Consider the following 18,084-nt stretch of genomic DNA (forward strand, 5'->3'; position numbering starts at 1 on the left):
AAAGAATTTACCAGACTAAGGAATGTGCCCTTCCTTGGAAAAAAATGAGTACTTTTGAAAATAGAATCATGGTTGGTTAAAACATCTTGATTTGAAAGGAACAGATGAAGCCTTGTTTTGAGAGCGTATCATCCTCGATTTTGATCATGAAGCAAAGATGTATTACATGAATAGAAGTGTGCACACACAAGTGTACACACACACACACACACACACACACACACACACACACACACATTTTTAAAATCATTTGTCAAGCTTGATGTAGTTCTAACATCAATATAAACAACATGGCTCGTAGAGTAGTTGAATTGAGAATTGGTTGTGGTTTTCAAGGTTACATTTTCTCCGTGACTAAGAGAAATCAAGTGGCTAGCATAGTGAGTTGAATTAAGAATTGGTTGTAGTTTCAAGGTTATATTTTTCTCCATGACTATGAGCATTCACGTGGCAACCTTGTGAAAACAGTAAAAGTGACAACTACATAAATCAACTCACACTTTCAATAATAGTTAGGACAGTGAGATCCATATACTTGGTATGCACCCTCTTAGTTTCATATGGGCTAAAAGGAATGATGTCCTTGCATTCACTTGCCAAGAACTTCTTGGCTTATAGGGTCCTCCCCTAATAAACAAATCCGAGCCACTAAAAGTCCTTTTGTCGAGTCCCGAACTCTACATATGAGAACATTACAAACGTGGGATCCATTAGCTAAGAGGAGACTTAAAAGTGGTAACATGTGTTGTGTGAGTCGTAGATGAAGGCCATTCGCCAAAGTGGTAACTGAGGAGACTTAAAGTCTCCTCAGTGGTAACATGTGTTGTGTGAGTCGTAGATGAAGGCCATTTGCCAAATTGTTCATGTGGTATTATAATAACCTATACTACAAGGTGGAATTAATGAACCTCTAATACAAGGCGGTCCTTAGAATTGCTATGGGTGGCTAGATCCACCTGATGAGCACAAAAGCGTAAAGAGTAAAATAAAGCGAGAGAGAGAGAGAGAGAGAAAAGGGGGGTATTAACGTCGGTGAATGCAAAGAGAGAGAGAGAACCCATTTATATAAATGGTAAGAAGCTCCACGACAACAATTTCCTTCTTTGTTTGTTTTTTTTTTCCATGGAAATTCCAACTTACTTTACTTAGTTCATATTGAATGAATGAGAGTTGTTCCCAGTGGTTTTTCCTAGATGATCTGCAACGATAATGTTTTACATTTTTCCTAGATAGAAAACGTGTTGAAAGGGTTTTCAAAAATCCGAGAAAATCAAAATGGAATTTTATTTGCAACATTTTTTAGCCAGCGGCCGCACCACCAAGACTGTTAATTTACTCTGTCTGGCTATGGCGACAACAGCAAAGCCTACCCACATACCAACCAGAAAAAGCCCGTGTGATCGCCTCAAAATTATATACACAGTTCTTTGATGCCCTAATTCTTCACACGCCTGTGCAGAAACAAAATAAAAACAGAAAAACGATCACTTACACAGATCTGGTTTCAACGTCAGCAGTTTCTTTCTGCTGGGCGATGAGAAACCTTACATAGATCTTGGCTAGGGTTTTCGCGATAGAATTGGGCCGTCTGCTTATTTTTGAATCTAGGGTTTCAGTTCTGCTCGGACAATGAAAAGGAGCCGGAACTTTGAGTTGTGGCAATTCGAGGGCGAGATGCCGAGCGTTGAAGAGGGCACTGGAGTCGTCCTGGGCGTCGATGGTGGGGCCACCTCCACTGTCTGTGTCTGCATGGCTGTGCCGGACCGCGGTGCCTTCCACTTCCACGAGCCTCCGCCCGTCCTCGCCCGGGCAGAAACCAGCGGCTCCAACCACAACAGCGTTGGAGGTCAGGAATATTTTCTGCAGATCTGAAGAATTGATTTTGCATGATATTGAAAATTGAACTAATTATTGGCTATTGAATCAAAAGCTAAACCGTACATACAAAAAAATAAATAAATCTGAAAGAAAATCCTAAAAACATCACAAGACCAGCTGTGATGAGAGAGTCTCTGTCTCTCTCTCTCTCTCTCTCTCTCTCTCTCTCTCAGAGAGAGAAATATGAACGTTTATGGAGGCCAGGTATGACGGAACCAGTCAGAATGCATAGACCTTGAAAGGTCTCACTCTGGTAAATCAACAAAAGAAAATTCTATGAGCTTACAATGTCGTAGGGGTCTGGAGACTGGTACACGTGCATAACCTTGAGGTTGGGGGTACACTGGAGTTGGCTTCTGAAATTCTGTAACAAGGGCTTGCCCCTCTCAGAGTACTTCTCACTTCCCTGCCTTCCGTGTTTCCTTAACCTTCTCGAGTTCTGCTGATGATGATCATGCTCACTAAATAGATGGATCATTATTAAAGGTGTCCATTTAATGCTTGAAAGATTACACTTTGATGTTCCAAACAAAGATCATTGGCACATTAAGTAGAGCTGTGTTTGAATCTGAAATTGTAATCAACATTCCTTATTGTCCACTTAAAGGAAAAGGGCACTTGTGTCAATGCCCAAAGGAGGGAAAAAATGCACTTGAAAATAACTTTTATCAATCAAAGCTACATGCATGATCCTTGATGTTTACTTAAATCGGTTTATATGATCTAGCAATTGATGCTTTTGCTTTTACTTCCTCCCCAATCTTGTGGAGTACCATGAGCTAGAGCTGAGTGTTCTGCCGGATGATGATGAAGATGACACAGGACTGTAGAGGTGTTGGTGTAGGAGCAAGCTATTCTGCCAGTACAAGAGGGATTCTTGTTGGAAGCAGATACTGTACCTCCTCAAGTTCAATGGCAATCTGATCTAGCTGGTTGTTTGGTTCGATGAGAATCTGTGATACTCCTAGAGGCATGGGCAAGGGTGCTTAATTTGGGCAGCCCTGAGGAGAGTCTTCTGGGAGCGCACATGGGAAAGCACAAGGTGGACAGTAGTGTGAGGGCCAGGACGGCCAGTCAGAGGCAGCCTCAGGAGCAGTTGCATGTGGGCGGCCAGGCCCAAGGACCAACCGGGCAGGGCGGCCAGGCTAGGTGGAGCAGTTAGCTCACTTGTGGGTAGCACCATCAGCTTCCCCTATACCACTCGTTGTTGAGTGACCGGATGAGCATCGCTTTTGATCCGGGGGTTCACCCGGAACGTTCCTCTAGTTGGCAGGCCGCAGGTTAGACGCTTGTCATGTGCACACCGTTAATTGGGTGCTTTGTGGACATGGACCTTACTTGCTGTAGCTGCCTTAGAGGCAAAGTTAGAACATGCAACAAATTAGGGTTTGAATTTTTACACAGGCAATCAAATTAAGGTTAGCATTATTGCATCTGCAACTAGTTTTGTGCATGTGCACTAGGCTTCTCTCCATAGATCTTGCAGATAGCAACAATTGCATGCATGTGTCTAGGTCTCAGTAGGTGATTAGCCCATCAGATGTTTCTTCATGGCATCCGGACCAGTGTATCGTCCTTGGGTGCCATGTGGACATTCTGGAGCTTCTAGACAGTCAGTCACCTTTTTGATGGGCCAAGAGCATGTTGTGAGTCCTAGTCCAAAGGACAAGTCGCCAAGCACCATCTGGGTTTAGGGTGTGTGTCCGTCGTGCCTGTGGCACAAATCTATGTAACCATGTTTGCAAGTTGTATAATGTTGTACTGGCCAACCGGGCACTTTATTAGACTAATTGGTTGGGTGCTTGGGGAAGCCCAAGGGTGTGTCAAGGCCTTGTCCAAGTCCGGGGCAAATGTGTTGTGTCAAAGTGTCAAAAGGCAGTCATTTATATGGTCAGAAGCCTTAGTGTTTGGGGGGCCATGGGCCAGCCATGGGCGCCCTTGGTGTGGACCAAAAAGGGGCGAAGGTGGACCAATTACTGGGCTGATGGAGGGCGCCTATGTAAAGTGACTTTAAGGGCACATCTCTCGAGAGCAATATTAGGCCAGCCCTAGCTATATAAGAGCAGCCAGCCAAGGGCATAAATCATCTTGCAACCTTTGAGCTCAAGAGCATAGAAGGTTGTCTAGCGAGCTTGTAGCCCTGAACCTCAGCTCATCAGGAAGGCCATTTTTGGAGCAAAATGCACAGCATATAAGTAGCCTACAACAACATACAGGCTGGCCAGAGAGTTGCAGGCAACATGGTATATGTAGAGAGCATAGTTGCATGAAACAGAAACGACAACGACAATGGCAATGGCCGGCCTTTGGAAAGGGCAACGGCTCAAAACTAGGAAACGGAAACGATTAGGAAACGGTGGATGTATGATAATAATATAAAAACGGCTAGGAAACGGTGGATGTATGATACATAATATAGTAAAAAGTTTGAGGAGTACACTCATAATTTGAAATAAATAGTGAGAAAATTTGTAGAAAATCACTAAGCAAGCACTAGATGAGACAAATCAATGGGTGATATTTTGATCGGAGAAACGGAAATGGAAACGACGACTTTCAAGAAACGACATTTAAAGGACCATTTCCTATAACTATGGTAGAGAAAAAATCTCCGGAGATTCACGTCTAAGAAATTTTATGTATCATGTGCGTTCAAGGGGTATTTAAAAAACTCCTTACACTTACATACTTTTATGAATAAAATGACTTCTTTTTCTCTATAAACTTACGTTTTTTTTTCAAAATTGGTTTAAAAAACCCTTCCTATAAATGTAATTTTATTACTTTTTTGAATTAATATACCCCTCTTGATGGACTCATAGTCACACTTACATATTTTTGGGTGAACCCCCGAGGAGAAAATGCAACCCTAAAGGTGCCTCAAATTAGCCCCAAAACATGTGGAAGTATGCATAGGCAGAAGCGATCACAAGAGATAAAGGAGAGAGAGTTAGAGAGAGAGAGAGAGGAGGCAATGATCAAGTTCTATTATCATAGCAAAGAGATTTACAAGGGGTAGTAAAGCCAGTAGAACACCAGCCCGGTCCTCCCGGGCCGGAAACGCCCTGGGAGCCCTAGATGAGTCACTAGAAGCATCTGAATCACTGTCAGGTCTCTTGCCTTTGCCCTTCTTTTGGGATGAAGAGTTGCCGTTGTCCTTGTCCTTCTTCTTGGACAAGCAATCCTTGGACAAATGTCCTTTCTTCCAACACGAGTAGCAATGACTCCGAATCTTCTTCTGCACTGATACTAAGGCATGATCCGGATCAAGAGACAAAACCTTTAACTTACCCTGTGTCATGAGGACTGATCCTCTTCCAATAGGAGGGAGCTTAGGTCATCAAAATCTAAAAGATTGAAAGTGACGTGGCATTGCAAAGTTTTGGCGACCATAGTTGTCCCATCAAGCTTGTTCTCCTTTGTCGTACACGGGGGAGCTATATCCACAGCAAAAGAAACACCACTGCTCTGCAAGGAAACCGCTTGAAAATGTCGAATCTCAACACTCCAGGACTTCTTTCAAGCACTTCCAACGAGCACAAGGACCAATCAGCCCCCTTAGAAAACTGAGGAAAGAAGGGGCTGGACAGCAGCATCAGTCCACCGAAACGCACCGGGAAGACCCAACTAGAGGGAGGGGAAGCTGGGTGAGGGCTGTCGAGGCCGCTTGTCGGGCTGCACCACACGCGAATAGACCACCTCTAGATGCTGACCTGCTGTAAAACAGCCCACACTCCTCGCAAAGCTGCTGCAATGTGACATGCGAGGGATTGATTGTAGTAAAACAACCATAGGCTTAACTAAACTGCACTTAATAACACTTAAGAGGTAGACAATGGTGTCAATGCGATGCAATGCAGCTATATTAATCCTGATGATGAAATGTGTACAAATGAGATCTATGAATGGATCTATGCTTGCCCTAAATGAATATCCTTCTTGGGATGAGAGAGATATGCTGAATGAAGATGATGACTGACTGTTCCCTTCTCCAATGCTGAGGTCCACCCTTCGGATGCTGGTTTTTCCTCTATGTAGTAGGCAGGAGATGAACTGTATGCTGTCTTCTAACTGAATGCTGAATATGCTGATGACTCCTCTTGCTCCATAGGCTGGAAACGCTGAGAAGTAGGAAGATATGACTAAAGGATTGATGCGCTTCTATATATACTGAGTTACGCTGCTGGTCAGCCAACGTACTGTAGTCGGCCAGCTTGTCTGGGACCTCACGACGTCATAAATGCCTAATATTTTGCTGTCGGCTGCTGATAATTACCACGACTAGCTATACAGCCGAGTTGGCTGTTGTAATACTCTTGTCGGCTGGTTCCACAAGCCCCGACCTGATGTGATGCATGCACTAAATGCCCTAAATGCTTCATGTATTGTTGTAGGTGCTGTTAACAGTCCCATAAGATGCTGCACATGCTGTAAATGCTTGAATGCCTATGCTTAATGCTCATGAATGCTAACTGCTTAATGCTTATGAATGCCTAGAATTCCATGTCACGTGTTGTTACACGCGGAAGCTTTGGGAGTCTTCTTTTAGCCCTAAACACCACCAAGAACATGTTGATGCAGAAACGCAAACATAAGAGAGTAGAGAGAGAGAGAGATAGCTGGAAATTCAGTATATCATATAGTACAAAAAGGTACATGAATCCTTGCAGCCATGGGCTGCCTTCTGGAAAAGGTAGAATACCCTAACACTAGTCCTATGTCTAGACCCACACCCAAGAGGGAGTGAATGAATAAAATGATAAGCAAAAGTGCCTTTTATAGGCCTTGGAAAAAGCTAGAGATTTGGCCGATTGCTGGTCGGCCAGCCGCACCTGGACACCAATATCACTAATGAAGTACCTGACCTGTTTTAATGCAGCCAACATAGCCTCTTCTTGCATTCCATGCAGCCGACAGGTCATCATGTCCACTCCAGTCCATCACTTACCATAACTTGCACATCCATGCTCCAAAATCCTAGTTCTATCTGGTTCTTAATCTTTCTTTATCTGGTTGCACTCTAGGATTAGTCCTTAGATTCGCATGTACATGTGCATGCACATGACATCCCCCTCTACTAAACTTGATGACGGGATTCCAATCTGTTTTTCTTGGATGATTGTCACCATCCCATTCTATTCCCGGAGTCCTCTTGTCATCCTTCCTACTCTGGCAACCTTTTCACTGAATACCCGACCCGATCTCCAAATCCACTCTAACTCTGAAGAAGATCTATGCATCTGTTCCATCCAGTCCCCATTCTGTTTCTGCCCTGTCTGTGAACACTGTCTTGGTCTTCATTCCAGAGAAATGAGTTTGGCACTCTCAATCCACCCCTTGGAGGATCATCCTCCCTTGGAACTGTTGCCTGAAAGCCTTTCTTGGTATGCCTGAAGTGGCATCCGACTTACAGGATTGCCATTCCCCTTGGGTCTTGTGGAACACCACACCCAAGAGGGAGTGAATGAATAAAACGATGAGCAAAAGTGCCTTTATAGGCCTTGGAAAAAGCTAGAGGTTTGGCCGACTGCTGGTCGGCCAGCCGCACTTGGACACCAATATCACTAATGAAGTACCCGACCTGTTTTAATGCAGCCAACACAGCCTCTTCTTGCATTCCATGCAGCCGACAGGTCATCATGTCCACTCCAGTCCATCACTTACCATAACTTGCACATCCATGCTCCAAAATCCTACTTCTATCTGGTTCTTAATCTTTCTTTATCTGGTTGCACTCTAGGATTAGTCCTCAGATTAGCATGTACATGTGCATGCACATGACACCTGTACACTAACTGGGTGTGCACTGGACATGCAAATGCATAGGAAATCAAAACGTAGCACCTTCAACACAGCATTTGCATGCCTAGAATGCCATGTCACATGTACTATCTGCTTTATACTTATGAATGCCTAGAATGCCATGTCACCTGCACACCAACTGGGTGTGCACTTGACATGCAAATGCTTAGGAAATCAAAATGTAGCACCTCCAACACAGCACCTTTGCACCTAGCAAGAGAAAACACACTGATAGTAGAAGAAGAAAACGTAGCAAGTCCTCCTGAAGAAAACAGAGCCACTCAGAAAAAATGCAGGAGTAGTACCAGAACGCAAGAGGAAGGAGGGGATCAAAACACATATGATGGCAGCCACGGACCTAGACATTTGAACGCTAAGCAAAGAAGATTAACGCTAATCCTATGTTTAGCAAAGACACAGAAGAGGAGGTAGACCTAATCTACTGTATATTGCCAAAACATGCTATATTTACAATGATCTTGTTGATTCACAGCTTCATGATGCATACCAGAGATCCGTGGATGTAACATGCAGCGGAAGTATTCGTAATTTGAGGATCCTATCACACAAATGCTCACACCGTCTTCTGTATCCTGAGTTTCGCGAGTTTACCAATCCACTTTAAGACTTCAAACTTTAAGAGATTTGAAAGAGAGAGACATAGAAACCATACACCGTATGGGGTCCCGAATTACCCACTGAAGGGCCCCCTATCCTGTTACCGGAATAGTATTTGCTTTATTTCTTTGAAGAGACTGACGATAAGCCAAACACAAGATCTTGGAAGACCAAGAGTTGGGCTGAACTGTACACGGCTGTAGAAGCAAGAAGGTTGCAAATTTGAGACTGAGAGAAGGGGCTGATTGGGACTGTTCTAGACTATGTATGAATGCTGAAAATGATTATGAATACTGAGTTTTACCTTCACCAAGTGGCTGTAGCAAAACGATGCATATGAGGATGCTGAAAACTGTATGAATGCTTAAAACGCAAGGGGTACTGAAGGCTGAATGCTGTAGATGCTGTGCTTTACTGTATGGAGGCTGAATTGCTCAAGCGTTGATGCTCATAGATGCTGATGAGGAAAACGCTGAAGAATGATGTGCTGAATTCTGCAATCGCTTATGCTCCTTGTGCTGAAGGCTCCAAGCGTTGAGTGCTTCAGTGCTGATTATAATATGAATGAATGAAAGGACCATATGCTCAGCTATTTATATGGACTTGTGATGTTGGTCGGCTGGCTACAGAGCTGGCCGACGATGTAAAAATGCCCAAAAAATGCTGTAAATTATGGGAATAATACTGGGTGAATTCCAATGAATGCTAGACGGTATTTGAGGGCTTTTGCCATGGTCTAAATGCAGTGAATGAATGCTATGCTGCATGCATTATGCAGAGTGCTTTCTAATGCAAACCCTAAGCCTTCTACTGACTCTATATGCATGAATGCATCTCTTCAAGTGGGTTAAGGGACTTGGACTGACTGACTAACTGACTGATTGTCTAAGGCTGAGAATGATCTACGTAGCTCGTGCCTGGACTGAGGATTACAATGGGGTCGGGGCGTATGACAATTATCATCCTAAAAGGTACTAATAATGTACAATGTTGCACTGATGATGATGATGAACCATCTTGTCACCATGCACTACAGTGCATAGTGCATGTGACATTCCCTCCTGCTTGGCTTGGCGGTAGGTTCATGGCTTCCAAGTAGTGCGCCAATAACTGGGGGTACTCTTGAAAGAACTCCTCGTCTAGGCAAATGGCTTCGTGGGTACCTTGATCTTAGAACTTTGTATAGAACTGACGTATCCGTCGATCGGAACGATGCTTCCAACGATGAAGAAGAATCTGCTTAGGCTCGACGACTTCTGCTTTGTCTACCACATTTGGCTGCTGTTCATCTGAAACATCAAAAACTTCTGGTCCAACATATGGTTTTAGCCAAGAAACATGGAAAACATCATGCATCGTTCAACTGTAAGGCAACTTTAACTTCATGGAGACATCACTTATCTTTTTAACTATCGCGAAAGGTCCAAAACTACAGAATGAAAGCTTGGGACAACGTTTGTCCACTTGTTTCAATCTTTGTTTCATGATGCGCAGATAGACCCAATCCCCTTCCTTGAAGTGGACATCTCGTCTAGACTTATTTGCCTGTCTGCTATAAGCTTCCTGTGCTTTGGTCAAACGGTCTTTAACTAACTCAATGATTTTGGAAAATGCTTCCGTCGTTTTATTAGCCTCGAGATGGAGACACCAATCTCGTCGAAACAGAAGAGAAATGGCGACCAAAGGTTGCTTCATACGGAGTCCGTCCGACACTGGATGAATGAGTATCGTTTAAGATGGCTTGGACCAATGGAAGATAATGTTCCCATTTGGACTGCTGGTCATGACAATATGACTTGAGAACATCAAAGGCCAACCGGTTATAGATTTCTGTCTGGCCGTCTGTCTGGGGATGGAATGCACTAGACAACTGTAACTTAGTTCCATCCTCCAGAAATGCGAGGTAAACTTGGAATCTTTGTTTGATGTAATGGTGCTACGTAAACCACAAATAGGGTACCAATGTTTGAGAAAAGACGGCTACGTCCTCAGCTGTGGTTGTATGCTTGCATGGGATGAGCATGCGGAATTTGCTGAAGCGATCCACAATGGTAAAACACTGAGTGTTACGGGATCTGGTGGATGCTGGTAGAGGCCCTACAAAGTCCATAGATATGTCGATGAAAGGTCCATCGGGGATAGGCAAAGGTTGAAGTAACCTAGCCTTCTTTGTATGTGGTGTTAGAAGTCATCTCCTGTCTATTTGTATACACCAGGGCCTTTGTTGTGGGTGTGCCCGCCCTTATGAGGTGTCTTATCATTTTTCCACACTCCCCGTATTTTTTCCCTATTTTTCCTAGTGGTGGGAGGGCTGCCAGATGATGCCAGGAGCACCCTAGTGCTGGCCGACTGGATCTTCATCAGTCGTGGGCTTCAGGGCTGCTGGCCGACTGGTTTTCATCAGTCGTGGGCATCTGTATGCTGGCCGACTGCATTTATGCAGTCCTGGGACTTTTTTCTTCAGTCGTGGGCACTCTTGCTGCTGGCCGACTGCCCTCTATGAGATGTATATATAGCCCCTCAGCCCCTACCACTTTCTCATTCAGTTTTTCCGGGATCTTGTGTATAGAGAAGAGTTTACACACCTCTCTCTCTGTGTTTCTTGTGCTGTTTATTTTCTGCAGTCTACTTGCTCTTGTCTACCCAAGTTTGGTTATCATTTCCGCTGCATATTCTGACATGGTATCAGAGCCCTAGGCTCTAGTAGATCTTGGGCGTTTTTTTGAGCAAGAGGGGGAGCAACAGGTTGCTGATTGGTGGACTGTTTCGGGCTGAACGGAAAGAGAAGGTGCAAGAGGAAGGCGGGCAAAGGTGCTGGACAGCCACTTGCAGATTTTCAGTTTTTTTTTCCCCACCTACCCACCCTTTCAAGTTACTCTCCGCTATGGTAGATTTATTAGAGATGGCTGAGAAGCAGGTGAAGATTCCGACTCTCCCCACGTTCCCAGTGGATCGTCAGTTGGATGGGTCTAATTACGGCATCTGGAAGGTCATGATGGAGTCGGTTCTGGAGTCATATGACCTTGCTGATTTTATTATCATAGGGGTGCCACGGCCGGAAGCTGAGGAAGGGGAGTTATTATTGACGAGGAAGGACCGAGAGGCATAGGCACAGATGTGGGATCGTGTCAACGCTAGGGTCCGGTCGTTTATTTTCCTCAATTGCACACCACAAGTGATCAACCATGTGAAGCACATGACGCTGGCGAGAGGCATATGGGAGCACTTGGCTTCTTTGTATAACAGGGTGTCACCCATGAAACGGATATCCTTGGAAGTGCAGATGCGGGTTATGAACCCTGCAAAGTCTTCGACGATGCGGGAACACATTAACAAGCTGTAGGCCCTTCAGCAGGAAGTCCTTTAAGCTGGGAAAGAGATATCATCCGAAGATATGGCCATCACGTTACTTTCCCACTTGCCTGGTCAGTATTCTGCTTTCTATTCCTCGTTGATTACGAGTGGCAGGCTCAGCACCATTACTTGGGAGGAGCTTGTGCCAATGGTCTTGGACCAGGAGGAGCGTTTCACGAACCCTCCTCACAGCAGAGGTTCGGAGGCCTTAACTGGCCAACGGTCGAAAGGCCGTAATACCAACAAGGGCAAAGGGAAGGCTTCACCGGAGAAGTCTTCTGAGAAGAAGCCTGATCCAGAACGAGAGAAGCTGAAGGCCGAAAGATCTTGTAATGATTGTGGCGAGAAAGGCCACTACTGGAGGAAGTGCCCTAAGCGGACAGGGAAGAGAGCTGATTCCTCAGCCTCAGCTGCGAAGACTCCGGCATTTGTGTACTTAGAGATGGTGGACTCCGATGCTTCATCATCTTCGAGCGAGGAGGCAGTTGGCTTCACCGCAAAGGATACCCGGGAATGGATTCTCGACAGTGGTGCTTCCAGGCACATGACTCCATCCCGTGACTTCTTTCTGGATCTTAAACGGCAGTCAGGTCATATCTTTATTGGCGATAACTCCACTATTCTGATACATAGTGAGGGCCGGATGGAGATTATTCCCGACGGCAAGGGGGGCAAGTATGCTTCCCGTGTTCTTTATGTCCCTACTCTGGGTTTTCATCTTCTGTCAGTGCATGAGGTATGCAAGACTGGCTTTCGGGTGGAATTTGAGGAGCATTCAGTTGCTCTAAGGGACCATAAGACAGGCAAAGTTGTTTGGGAAGGCGGTGTGGAGAATGGCATCTACAAGCTCTCTGCACTCTCCTTATTGACAGGCTCTCAGGTCGGAGATTTGTGGCACTTTCATTTTGGCCACTTAAATGTGGATGCTTTGCGGCACGCCTTCCGGGACCAGACGGTGGTTGGCTTGCCAGATGTTGGTAATAGGCAAGGACGCTGCAGTTCTTGCATACGTGGTAAGCAGCACAGGGAATCCTTTCCGAAGCAGGCTTCCAGGCGGGCTTCCAAACCATTGGAGTTGATTCACACTGACTTGTGTGGACCATAGCAGATACCATCCTTGGGACTTCATGGTGCTTGTTGATGATTGTACCAGATTCACGTGGGTCTACTTTCTTTCCCAGAAGGACCAGGCTTTTGCTCGGTTCAAGGATTGGCACGCGATGGTGGAGAAAGAGTCTGGATTTCAGGTCAAGACTCTCAGGGCTGACAAAGGAGGTGAATTCTCCTCGACTGTATTTTTCAGGTTTTGTGCAGATCATGGCATCAAAAGGGAATTGGCCAATACCGGATCGCCTTCGGAGAATGGAGTTGTTGAACGTAAGAACAGGACTGTGAGGACCATGCTGGAGCATCGTGATCTTCCTCGTCCACTTTGGGGTGAGGCTGTGGCAACGGCTGTCCATACCATTAACCGCTCTCCGACGACTTCTGTACCCCATATGACTCCATTTGAGGCATATTTTGGCAAGAAACCCCATGTCTCGCACTTCCGTGTCTTTGGGAGTGACGCGTATGTACATATTCCGAAGAAGCAGAGGGGGAAGCTTGACTCCAAGTCCCGCAAGCTGGTATTTGTGGGGTATAACTCTCTTTCCAAGGGATACAGGTTATTTGATCCAGAGAGGAACGAGATTGTTGTCAGCCGGGATGTGGTCTTTGACGAGCATGTTCCAGCATCCACTGTCGAGGAGCCGCCACTTCTTGGAGATCCAGAGGAGTCTGATGATGATTCCCAGTCTACTACTCCAGTTGATCCACCTCAGTCATCACAGGAGGTTGAGCCCGCAGCGGGAGTTGAGCCCCCGCGACCACAGGAGGCTCCACGATCTGTTCGAGTACCTAGACATCCTTCGGGAGTCAGGTGTCACGGAGCTACCCTCCGAGTGGACCACAGAGGACGGCCCTCGAAGATCACATCGAGTCCGAGATAAAAGCAACACGGCGGAGCTTCTTCAGGTGAACTATGCTTTGATGTCTCGTATCATGCGGGACAAAGAGCCCACTTCCATAAAGGAAGCCCTTTCACAGGATACATGGAGGAAAGCCATGCAGGTGGAACTTGATGCCATCGAGAAGAACAACACTTGGGAGTTGGTACCGAGGCCGTCGAAGCGGTCAGTCATTGGTGTCAAATGGGTCTTTAAGACCAAGTACGCGTCTGATGGGTCGGTGGACAAACACGAAGCCAGGCTTGTGGCTAAAGGTTATGCTCAGCGGCCAGGCATCGACTACGAGGATACCTTTGCACCGACAGCGTGGATGACCACGATTCGGACCGTTCTTGTCCTTGCTTCTTCTCTGAGGTGGCCCGTGTACCAGATGGATGTAAAATCTGCGTTCCTTAATGGTGACCTGCAGGAGGAGGTGTACGTTGAGCAGCCTCCAGGCTTTATTGTTCCAGGATCGGAAGGGATGGTTTACAGGTTACGTAAGGCCTTGTATGGTCTTAAGCAGGCTCCCAGGGCTTGGAATCAGAAGATTGATTCCTTCTTTATTCGGACTGGATTTCAGAGATCGGTTGCAGATCCGAACCTGTATCTCTTTCGGGAACGCGGCATGGTCACACTTATCATCCTTTATGTGGATGATCTCTGCCTTGGCAAAGGAGTTTGAGATGACCGACTTAGGCTTACTCCACTTCTTCTTGGGATTGGAGATCTGGCAGACCCAGAGGGGGTTTTTCGTCTCTCAGCAGCGGTATGTTCATGAGTTGCTTGAGGCCTTTGGGATGGAGAACTGCAAGCCTATTACTTCGCCGATGGACCCGAACACAAAGTTAACCGTTACAGATCCTTGTGAGCCAGTTGATGCCTCGCAGTACCGGAAGTTGGTTGGTTCATTGATCTGGTTGCTGAACACCAGATTGGACTTGAGCTTCTCTGTGGGGCTGTTGAGCTCTTTTATGCAGACGCCATTGAAGTCTCATTGGGACGCAGGATTGCGGATCTTGCGGTATCTGCAGAGTACGAAGGATCTGGGACTCTTTTACACAGGAGGGAATGGAGTCAAGCTCCAAGGTTGGAGTGACTCAGACACGAGGAGATCTACTTCAGGATACACTTTTACCCTCGGCTCAGGAGCAGTTTCTTGGAGCAGCAAGAGGCAGCCAACTATTGCCCTTTCTTCGACAGAGGCAGAGTATCGGGCTGCTTGTGAGGTTGTATGGCTGCGGAGGCTGCTAGGAGAGATTGGGTTTCCACAGAGGGAGCCCACAGTCATCCAGTGCGATAACCAGAGTTGTATAGCTATTGCTCGAAACCCGGTTTTCCATGCCCGGACCAAGCATATAGAGATACAGTATCACTTTGTACGTGAGAAGATCTTGGCTGGTGACATCTTGCTACTTTATTGTTCGATGGAGGACAATGCGGCGGACCTCTTCACGAAGTCTCTACCTCAGGCTACGCTCAGGCGGCACTCCAGCTCCCTTGGGTTGGTTTCACAGCCAGGAGCTGAGAGGGGGTGTTAGAAGTCATCTCCTGTCTATTTGTATACACCAAGGCCTTTGTTGTGGGTGTGCCTGCCCTTATGAGGTGTCTTATCATTTTTCCACACTCCCCGTATTTTTTCCCATTTTTCCTAGTGGTGGGAGGGCTGCCAGATGATGCCAGGAGCACCCCAGTGCTGGCCGACTGGATCTTCATCAGTCGTGGGCTTCAGGGCTGCTGGCCGACTGGTTTTCATCAGTCGTGGGCATCTGTATGCTGGCCGACTGCATTTATGCAGTCGTGGGACTTTTTTCTTCAGTCGTGGGCACTCTTGCTGCTGGCCGACTGCCCTCTATGAGATGTATATATAGCCCCTCAGCCCCTACCACTTTCTCATTCAGTTTTTCCGGGATCTTGTGTATAGAGAAGAGTTTACACACCTATCTCTCTGTGTTTCTTGTGCTGTTTATTTTCTGCAGTCTACTTGCTCTTGTCTACCCAAGTTTGGTTATCATTTCCGCTGCATATTCTGACATGTGGAACCTTAACTTTTTGACATATCTTAAGAGGCTTGAATATGTGAATATACATCACGCCTCATTTTGACCAATAAAAGAACCGTTCTAATTTCTCGAAGGTGCTGTTGATACCTCTATGTCCTCCAACTAAGGAGTCATGGACATCATGGAGAAGAGCTGATCGCTTTTCCCGAATGACACAGAGACGGTTCTTGAAGAACAACCAACCGTTCTGCACTGAATAATGGCCAGGCTCAGAAGTGAGGGCCAAATTATACTGAGTACCAAACTCAAGGGAGTTGACATAATGGTCTTTCATGCTATCTAAGTCTTTTCCCATGATTTCAAGAATGGTAGACTCTTGCACTGCCTAGATGTTGTCCTTTCGACTAAGAGCATCTGCAACTGGTTATGCTTACTAGGGATTTTGTAACTTGCGGCGCCCGGGGGGACTAGGACCTTTGACACACTTGTTGATACCATCAATGCATATTAAAACATTTAAACATGGCCACAACCTTAACACACATCCATCATCACTTTCCATAAAACATAAAGCTGGATAAAACATTCACAAATGCTGAAAATGGAGCTTGCACATGTGACACTGCATAGAGGGCCGGAATGGGCCGCCCCTCCCCCCCCCCCTCCCCCCCCCCCCCCCCCCCCTTGGAGTATTTTATTACCCAAGGAGAATAATATCATGTACAAGCTTTGAGGGCCTTACTCTCCCCACGGGAGATGCCGGATTATCCCTATACAAATGCCATAACACAGCCCAACACGTGGCTACCAAGCCGGAACACAGGCTGTAGAAATGCCGAGCCAACAATATAATCCATTTACCTCCGTGTGGGTAGTGATTCTTTCCCAAAAACCACGGGTCTTCATGCAATAGAGCTGGTACAACTGGTTCAGCTCTCCATTCAGGCGGTACAATAGGTACAGTGGTTGGTGCAATGGCTGGTACAGTCGGTACAAGGGCTGGTACAACCAAAATAGTGGTTGGTACAATAGGTACCGTGGTTGTTACAGCAAGTACAAGGGTTGGTAAAGCCAGTATAGTGGCTCGTACAGTAGGTACAAGGGCTTGTACAGCCAGTACACTGGCTGGTACAGCAAATACAAGGGCTGGTACAACAAGTGCAATGGCTAGAAATCATAATAAATGATTAAATACCCTTGCCTTTAGTATTTCTTTGCGATGGAAGCCTCCAAAGCAGTCCCCAACAGCTGGTATTCTTCATGGGCAGCCTTCAAGAGAGAGAGAAAGAGAGTAGCCATCATTAGGGCAGCCTGTAACAGTGGTAGAGGCTAGTGTGCAGCAAGAGAGCCTCCATTAATGAAGAGAGGGCTCCAATTTATAGATTTGGGGCTCCCATGAGTGAAAATGGAAAGAGAAGGCTATGATGACAAGTGGAGAGCCACACAATAGCTGGAGGGTGTGAGGCCACTTGTCTCACTTTGATCCACTTTCTTGCCACATGTCCCAATCTAAGAGATGGGTCCTTTCGTAAACTTTATCTCTAAAAGTATCCCAAGTGGTAGACATTCTGTCATAGGCACTTTGCCAACTCTTGGTATCTGCTCAATTCCAGATGTAATGACGCGAACAGAATTTCCATTGGAGTCGGGCCAAAAATAGCAACTCTCCTAAATTTCAGGAGTGTGATCCTTTAGATTCTAGGATAATCCCCCATTCCCAAAGCTTGTACTTTCCAAATATTTAGACATCCTGGAGTCCACCAGACCCCTTTCATACTGGGAAATGTCCAGGCTGGTGACATCCTCCCTAGCTTCTTAAAAGTTGTTCTCAACTTTAAGCTTCAAGCCATATATTCAAGATATAATCATGTCCCATCAAGTGGGCGAGACGAGACAATCTCAAAAATCTAATATAACTGAAGAATCCATGTCCCAAAGAAATGGGTGAGACTAAATAAGTCTTCGTAATACCAATATCAAAATCATATCCCAAAATAAATGGGCGAGGATCCCATGAAAGATATGCTAGACATAGGCACAAGAGCCAATTGTGTCTCAATCACCAATATCAATGAGATAATCATATGCCAATGAAAATCACCAACCAGGTGCTAAGACACTTAAATAAGTGCCATGCACAAGAAACTAGTGCCTCGTATAGAAACATGTTCTATGCACACAAACTGGTGCCATTCAAGAGCACAAACCATGGTGACATAAAAGCTGGTTCTCCATAGTTCTGGCAATCCTTTCTCCCAATCCCAACAGTTTCCATGTTCTCCCATACAATCCCAACTCTGATCAACAAGCATGGTGTGGAAACAATGAAACACTCACTCCACAATCGCAACACGAATCCACGTGTATGGTGGAGTGTTCATTGAATTGCCCTCTCACAATCCCAAGATGAATCCACATGCATGGTGAGATGAACAATGAAC

The 18,084-nt window shown here is 45.8% G+C and overlaps 1 protein-coding gene across 2 annotated transcripts in view; it reads left to right on the top strand.

The window, feature by feature from the left end:
- Positions 1 to 1,216: 1,216 nt before the first annotated feature.
- LOC147625558 (uncharacterized) overlaps positions 1,217 to 18,084 on the top strand; it is a 71,070-nt gene continuing 54,202 nt past the window's right edge. The window contains exon 1 of one of the 2 annotated variants that reach the window (XM_086817064.1): positions 1,217 to 1,846. In XM_086817064.1, the coding sequence (XP_086673190.1) occupies positions 1,630 to 1,846 (217 nt within the window). In that variant the 5' untranslated portion in view covers positions 1,217 to 1,629. The remainder of the gene's footprint in view (positions 1,847 to 18,084) is intronic. The other variant, XM_086817065.1, reaches the window with a different exon arrangement.

The sequence above is a fragment of the Cibotium barometz genome, chromosome 23 (genome assembly GCF_041138505.1).
Source record: "Cibotium barometz isolate CiBa-2024 chromosome 23, ASM4113850v1, whole genome shotgun sequence".
Classification (NCBI taxonomy): Eukaryota; Viridiplantae; Streptophyta; class Polypodiopsida; order Cyatheales; family Cibotiaceae; genus Cibotium; species Cibotium barometz.